Here is an 8,469-nt window from a genome sequence, read left to right on the forward strand (position 1 = left end):
TGCACGCACTCAGAACAAGCACCTCCTCTCCGGTTGAGGAGTCTGCTCAGACTCAAGGCTGTCCCTCCCTGCTCTCAAAATATTGTGTTTCACCAGCCAATAGGGGACAGCTAGAGTGTGGACCCATCAAATGAAGGATGCCGCTTTGGGTGCCTTCCTTCGCACTTTTTGTGAGTGCTCCGTAGGGGCGGGTATATGGTCTGTTTGTAAAACTGCTTCTCTCAAAATACATCAATTTACCATATTAGCCAGCTATTTGAATCATCACCTATTTAAGACGCCAGCATATGTATGTATAATTAATCTTAAGTAATCCTAAAAAGAGTTATCGTAGTTTAGATTTTTATACCCACCCCTACGGAGCACTCAAAAAAAGTGCGAAGGAACGCACCCAAGGCGGCATCCATCATTTGATGGGTCCACACTCTAGCTGTCTCCCTTAGATCGATTTCAGTAGCTCTGTTTCCTCTGTATGGTACGGCTCAGCACGCGTCAACTATTCTCACTTTTGGTAGGTTGGCAGGTGCTTTTCTCAATTTCCTTTTACACTGAAGTTAGTGTCCCCTTGATGTAGGAGGGATTCTTAGCTGATTGTCATAGCAATGCCGTGATCATCTTCAACACAAGACAAACACAGGAACAATAGAGGACATCAAAGGATGATGTTAATGATTGTCATCATTTGGCTGTTTGTCAAATCCAGGAGGCCAAAACGGCTGACGTCTAGACTAGACTGCTGAAAAAAACAGGAGACTTGGGAAATCATACATGAGCACGCAGATGGCGGGACGACTACTGGTTGCTCTGTATCACGCAAGTCAGTCAATCAGTGGCCTGCAGTGTTTTCAAGTATCAAGTATGGGCTTAGCTCATTTGGGACCTTAACCGAGGTGAAACCAAGCACATTTTTTTTGCAATTGGAAAACCACAAAAGAGTCTCCAAGCAAGTCAAGTTGAGTCGAGCCATACTATGCAGTTGAAATGAGGCAAATGAGCTTGAATGAAAGGGTTGTTCTCGGTGTTGGACAAGGGTTTCCACTATAGCAAGAATTATCAGAGGACAGAATCTAAACTTGAAAAATATGATTTAATTTAAAAAATCATAAATACACTTGGTAAAAAACTAGAGCCACACAAACTTACCCCAACGTTTGAAACTTTAACACCTCACACGGATGTGCAATCACCACAGTTCGTGTCCTATGCAAATATTTGTATCATTGTTTCTATTATTTTGTCCACCTGTCTAATATAGTTCAACAAAAACTCAACGTTATAAACTTCATGAAGGGAAGACTTATTGTAGGACTGTTGTATCAGCTTTAGGTGGACCTGGTGTATATCCTGTTACAAGCACAGTAGGAGCACAGCAGAACAAGTCCATCCCCAGTGACAGAATGTAAAATCATCTGATATGAGCTGTGGATGAGATTTGACTGGGAAACAGTAAGGAGTGGAGGGAGGAAACCTCGGTGCTGTGGTCCTCCCACCTGATGCCTGACTATAAGACTGCAGGTCTCCTGAAGTCAGTCCACACAGACAGGATGCGCTGCTTATGCTGCCCCTCTGCCAGGCCACAGACACTGAAGGTAAGACTGTTGATTTCTGCTCAACTGGGACTGAGAATTTGCTGATGCAGCGTTGCAGTGTGGGCAACTAACTTCTCATCGTAGAGTTGAAATTATTTCTTGATTGTAATTGAACCAGTTAGTTTTAGCTGAAAAATTTCTGCTCTTCTCGATGTCCTGGCTAGTAACGCTTTTTTCTTTTTTCTATTGTCTCAAGTAAATGCCTAGAATTCTAGAGAGAAACTGATTTGTTACTGTTAATTCATGGGAAGCTTCTTCTGATAATAGTTAATATTAAGAAAATTTCAATTGGAATACTTTTTATTAGTAGTAGCAGTAGTAGTATTAGACATAGTGCACAGCAGGTCAGCTGAACGTGCAAAAATGTGAAATTTGTCTGCAGATAAATGTTTAATTCAGCATATACTGAGACTAAAGTTTTCAACAGTAAATGAACAATAAATTAATATTCAGTTGAATTTAAATGCAGTGGTGCTTTTATCAAATCAGAACTTGTCCAGGAAACATCCTAGGAAATTATTAAGAAACTACGGAGCCTTAAAAAAATGATAACTTCACCTCTTGGTAAACTGAGCAGAAGAGCTGCAATGATTAGTTGATCGAAAAAGAATTAATTGCCAACTCTTATATTAATCCATTGATTGTTGAAAAACATTAACATTAGTTGGTTCCAGCTACTCTAAACTGATGATTTGCTGCTTTTATTTGTCATTTATGACAGTAAATGAAGAGTCTTGTGGTTTTAGACTGTTGGTTGGACAAAAAAAAGCAATTCAAAGATGACACATTCGGCTCTGGGAAAATGAGATGATAGCGACATGCAACAAACCAAACCAAGGCAGTCAACGTTTATGGTTGGCACTTTTAAACCCCTCAGACACCAGGGCACCCTGAGTACACCAGTTTAATTTTGTTTTGACTAGAGATTTGGACACAAAAAATATCAAGATATAATCAGTGTTGGAGGCTGAGGTTGTAGGTTGTGTTAACGTTTTGTATTGACAGTTTTTCACCTCTTCGTCTTCAGGTGTTGTGTGCTCGGATGTGTATGTTCTACTCTGTAATGTGTCTGGCAGGCTGGCCTCTCTCCTCAGAGGCAGCCAGACTGCGCTGTGGTTCTGATCTCCTCAGTGACCTCATATTTGTGTGTGGGGATCGTGGAATCTATTTAGGTAAGCCTATATTCATGTTATCCACTGTTTTTACATAAATATCTAATGTCACCAACGAAGCTGTCTATGAGATAGAGAGGTGGAAAAATGTGGCATTATAAGATAAGATAAGACATGACTGTATTGATCCCTTACTGGGGAAAGTCACCTTTTTTGGCAGAAATGGAAAGGTCAGGAAATCACAGACATCACTGGCATTCATCCTTTGCAAGTAAATGAATACAAATACAATCTTCAGATATAAATATAGAATGTGCAATGAACATATAGAGCCGGACAGTGACTTTAAATTGGCATTGGAAAATAGGTTTTGCAACCTGACCTAAAGAAGAAAACCATGGCATTGAAACAATAGTACAAACAAGTATTGGAACTAAAAAGAAAAGGTCTACTGAAAAATAAAATACAGTTATTAAAACTATCTTATTTTGATATTTTTTGCATTGTAATGTGCTTTTCAGAGACAATCTTCTCATTTTTTTGTCATGTCTGTCAATTTTCTGTGAGATTTTTTTACACTGCCATTTTCTTTTTAAGTGCTATTGTTTTTTAATATCTATTCTCTGTCTCCATTTTGGTGTGGAGAGGAGGGTTTTGAGTAGAATGGGGCAATAAGAGGGTGATTTCCATATAATTACCTGAACCCAACATCCGCTCTGAAGCCTGACATGACACACACACATACAGCAATAGCTTCCGCAAGGTTATCTGAAACACCCTAACCCCAAGTTTGTTAAAGGGACGGTGAAATGTTTGCCCAAAAATTAGAATTCAATTATTATCTACTTACCCCCATGCCGAAATCAGGTGAAGTTTCATAGTCCACAAAACATGTCTGGAGCTTCACAGTAAAATAGTGCTGCAGCATTCTGCTAAACAACTGAAGAAGATGGTCACTTGTTTTAAAATGTAAAAACAACAACAGAAAAAAGTTAAGTTCCCAAAATGATTTGAAAATAAGTTTTTTGTACTCTCAGCATGCTTTCAGGCTCCGCCAAGTCAAGATCTTGACTTAAAAAACAGTGTAAATAATGTTTTTTCAAATCAATTTGGAATCTCTAGGCTTCTGAAGATATAGATTATGCCAGACAAGCTGTATGGAGCCATTTTATTTATTTCTTTATTCATTTATTTAACATATTTTTACACCTCCATCAACTTCAGTTTGTTTGGGAGAATCCTGCAACACTGTTTTACTGTGAAGCTCCAGAAATGTTTTGTGGACTATGAAACTTCACTTTCCATCAGAGTGGGGGTGAGTAGATAATGACTGAATTTTCATTTTTGGGTGAACTGTTCCATGAAGTCTGTTTCTCTTTCGTTGTTTTATGGGAAACAAACAACAGCAGATAGAAACAGGCGAACTCATGGAAGCCATTGCTGTATGCTTGATTGGAAGAGTGATAAACTTCATTTTATTTGGGCCTCCACCCACTGCATGCAGAATTACAGTAAAATAGGAAAAGCAGGGTAACTTTCTGTATGGAGTTTGCATGTTCTCCCTGAGCCTGCGTGGGTTATCTCTGGTTGCCCCTGCAGGTTAGGTTAATTGGTGACTTTAAATTGCCTGTCGGTGTGAATGTGACCGTGAATGATTGTTTGTCTCCATGTGTCAGTACTGTGATTGATTGGTGACCTGTCCAGAGTGTACAATGCCTCTTGCCCAATGTTAGCTGGCATCGACTCCAGCAGAGATCTAATGGGTGGAATTGATGTTGTCATGGCAGAAATGCACATTGATTACATTTTGTTACGAATAAAAATGATAGGACCAAAATGCAATCAAGGTTACACTACCCTGTGTGTTAACACTTACACTGGCAGAGGTGCATAACACAGATATGGTCATGGTCATCAATGTCCACATGAAACAATGCAGTCACTCTGAGCAAGTTCATTTATCAGCTCATTTATTTACATGAAGTCTCACTGCAACATGAAATACACTTGACAGCAAATGGGACCAACGATTTTCAATACAATATAATATTTTATGATTCATCTTCTTCAAAATGTAATTTGACTGTTCTACAAAACAATGTTTCATCATTAGAAACAAAGCTGACTGGTACAGCATCTGTTGGATTGGCAGTGTACTCTCTACTTTAAGGCACATTGCAGCATTTCATGTGAAAAGTTTTATTATTATTAGAATATGCTGTAATCTCTCCCACTGCACACAGGAATTACCCACAGGCCCTTTTACTTGATTACCTTTCCCCTGCTCTAACCAAGGCCAACTTCTCTGCCTGCTATCAAAGTGGTGACAATCCACCAAAATTGCAGCATACTTACCAGGACACCATGCCTCAGTGTCATAGCTTTATTGTTTAAACATTTGTTATCTGAGACCAGCACAGCTTTTACACTGAAAACAAAGAAAGGTGCAGAAACAGCACAGGGATCATTCAGAAGCAGAGACATGCAAAGGATGTGAGAAAGGCAGGGGCTTAAATTTCCAAAAGATGGTTTTTGCAAATAATTAAATAAATAATATACCTGGAATGACTACTTTTGTGACACTGTTAAAGTGATATTATGTAATATATACGTAAAGAAAAAAAAACTACTCAGCAGCAGGCCCAGGCTTGGATGTGACCATAAAACCACTTGGATTGAATGGCTGCTATTGATAACACCTGGTGGTAATAGGAAACACATATCAACAGGGGAACAGAGTTTGACACAACACCGGAGCACTCTCAATTGAGTGAATATCCGTCTGTTTACTCTTGTCTTACCCTGGTGTCTATCACTCTCCTTTTTTGCTTCCTCCATCAGCAAGTTATTTTTCTTTTGCAGTGTAGAGTTTCCATCGTTATTCCAGTTGTTTCATTGTTACCTGTGGATAGCTACCAGGAAAAAGAATGCCTCCTCCGGTTTTGGTTATGTTATTGCAAATGCACTTTCTTCGCTCAGTGGCAGGCTGAATAGCAGAGTGAAAACAAGGCTTATATGGAACTAATCTATATGCAAATCGTGTATTTTTTCTACAGCCATTACATAGTCCAATCAGAACTTCTGAATCATAAGTTAAGCAAAAAAGTTGTCTATTGCTACTTTATATTCTGATGTTAAGCAGGTGTCATGTTTACATTGTTCACCATCGTAGTTTGGCTTGTTAGCATGTTAATGATTGCTAATTAGCGCTCAAGGCAGAGTCTAGGCTAATGAGAATTTGATCAGTTTAGCTGGTATTGGTCATCACCAAAGTATTGGACGGAAAGTAATTTTGACCTGATGATAGCACTAGATCAATAGTCAGGGGATCACCAAATCTTTAGGATCTTTAGGTCCGTATAAAATTTCATGTCAGTTCAGATATTTCAGTCTGGGCCAAAGTAGGGGATCAACCAGTTGATCTCCATTGCAATCTATAGAGCCCCATTTAGCATGACTAAAACAGCAGTACTAACCTACAGAATGAAAAACCTATGGTAGAGGAAAAATCTTGTGTAAAGGGTTTCATCATCTTTCGTCATCAAAACAGCAATGTTTGACTGCCTGACACATTTATTTTCCAGGGGAAGATATCTTGTCAACAACTTGCCAGATTGACATGAAATTGTCTTTTCGTATTCATGGCTGGATCGTCTTTAAATTTGCTGAACATAGTCATGCTCCCCAGAAGAGCACTTTTGATTTTAATGGTCCAAGTGTCTCCCCTCTTGCACCTCCCACTTTGCACTTTGGGATATAATGACAATAGGTAGAGATAGATTTTTTCAGATATATATGTATCTGGTGCTACCATGTTTTGAAATAAGTGATCTCTCCTGAGGACATTCACAAGTATAGAAGATACAGTATCAAGGATCAAAAGAAAGAGAAGAAGCTCATGTTGGACATTACTTTCTCTGCAGGTAAAGGTACGTGGTCTGGTTATGGTGCACGGCCCAGAGGGAAGGGGATAGTGGACCAGTGCTGTCGGCCAGCTGGCTGTGAACTTCAACATCTGGAGATGTACTGTGCTAAACCAAAAAGCCAGCAGCACACCACAGCTTACCCAGCCACAACCACAGCATTGCATACCACTACACAGCTAGACACGGTATGACCTCTTCTGCTTGAGTATAAAAGTTCATTCTTCAGATTTTGAATTGGACAGGATATTCTCAAGGTTAACTTACTACATTTTTCCAAGGCAACAGTGACTGAACTTGGCTCAGTTGTCATCAGTGGACCTAAGTACAGAACTAGGCGCTTGTCAGTGGATTGGCTTGAAAAAATCAAGGAGGTACAGGTCTTCACGGTTACAACATTTTGGACCTGATTTGAAAAAAACCCTTGGAGGTCCTTGTTAAACCCAAAATGCATCAAATAATATCCATAAGAGAGACCAAAAGGAGCCTGAGGACAGTAAGGATGGGACAATACCCGACCTGTCTCAGTATTACAGAGGCCCAACCCAACTTGGATCTCAGAGTTAAAGCAATAATGCGTAAGATTTCTACATTAACATGTCTGTGACGACTAGAACGACTTATCTTGTTGAGTTGTGTACTTACCTTATCTCAAATGGGTCATTCCATGCCAACTCACCCAAAATTCAGAACCATTCCCATTATACTACCAATATATTCCGTCAGAGAAATTGGCCTGTACAGAATTTAGAATGTAAGGTGGAAACAAATAAAAATGTTAGAATAGCGACTTAAATACCTGAAGCAAAACCAAAAAAACACCATGATAATGTTGATATGCATGATAAATCCTGCCTGATCAGTGCAAGCTCCACACAGGACCAAGGATATCTGCTTCAGCCAAGCTACATCTCCTTCAGGCAACTCTTTATCCTTATCTTTGTCTTGCAGACGCAGCAGTTCCAAGCAGTATTTCAGAAGAAACTCTTGGAGCACCTGGGGACTCCCAACAGTCCAAAGAGAGAAGCTTACAGAAAGAAAACACAGCCTTCACTTCGTCGGAAAAGCAAAGTGTCATCATCACGCAGGAAGAATAACACAAAGAACACAACCAGCAGGCCTCCTTCAGCCTCTCAGAGTCCCCTTCAAAGATTGATGAAATTTGAATCATGACCTTTGACCTTGTGAAAAGCTGAAATTGAGACTGGAACCAGCAAATTTGAAAGACTGATGCCAACTAGTTTGACCTTGAAGAAATTCTCTGTCAAGTAAGGATCACAGTGGTCGAAAACTGCCAGGCAACCCAACACACAAACTGGCAGCCATATTGGAGGTTCTCAGCTCCAGAAGAGAAGTTTTGACACCTTCTCTGTGATTGTACTGGCCCTTGGAACTCAGTAGAATCTCTGAATGAGCCTTTTTTTCATGTAATTTTCAGGAACGGAGTGTCATTGTGTGACTCTATGTTTCTAGGTTTAAATGTGTCTGTAATAGCCATCTCTGGACTAAAAAGGTTGACAAGTCAATTCTGATAGCTGACTACTTGACTGGACTCAATCTATTAATCTGGTGATCCCATCATGGTGTTTGTTACAAGCTGCTAAATGTTTAACAAAAACAATATTATATTGTTTACTATCTGTGTCTGGAAAAATGGAGTGAAGCACAAGACATTTGATTTTTTTTAGTTATTTGCCTTTATTACATAATATGTAAATCATATATTATATTAAACATACCTTTTAAGTCTGTGTAGTGTGGAATACAGTGCACTATTTTTTATTGTGTGTGTTTGGGACAGACATTAGCAGGGCAGAATGTACTGACCAAATCTTGTGTATTTAT

At 39.3% G+C, this 8,469-nt stretch overlaps 1 protein-coding gene across 1 annotated transcript; it reads left to right on the plus strand.

The window, feature by feature from the left end:
* Positions 1–1,535: 1,535 nt before the first annotated feature.
* igf3 (insulin-like growth factor 3) lies at positions 1,536–7,797 on the plus strand. Its single transcript, XM_073471021.1, has 4 exons — positions 1,536–1,589; positions 2,617–2,761; positions 6,625–6,812; positions 7,576–7,797. The coding sequence occupies exons 1-4, from the start codon at positions 1,545–1,547 to the stop codon at positions 7,795–7,797; spliced, it is 600 nt and encodes a 199-aa protein (XP_073327122.1). The 5' UTR covers positions 1,536–1,544.
* Positions 7,798–8,469: the final 672 nt, after the last annotated feature.

The sequence above is a fragment of the Pagrus major genome, chromosome 7, assembly GCF_040436345.1.
Source record: "Pagrus major chromosome 7, Pma_NU_1.0".
NCBI classification, from domain to species: domain Eukaryota; kingdom Metazoa; phylum Chordata; class Actinopteri; order Spariformes; family Sparidae; genus Pagrus; species Pagrus major.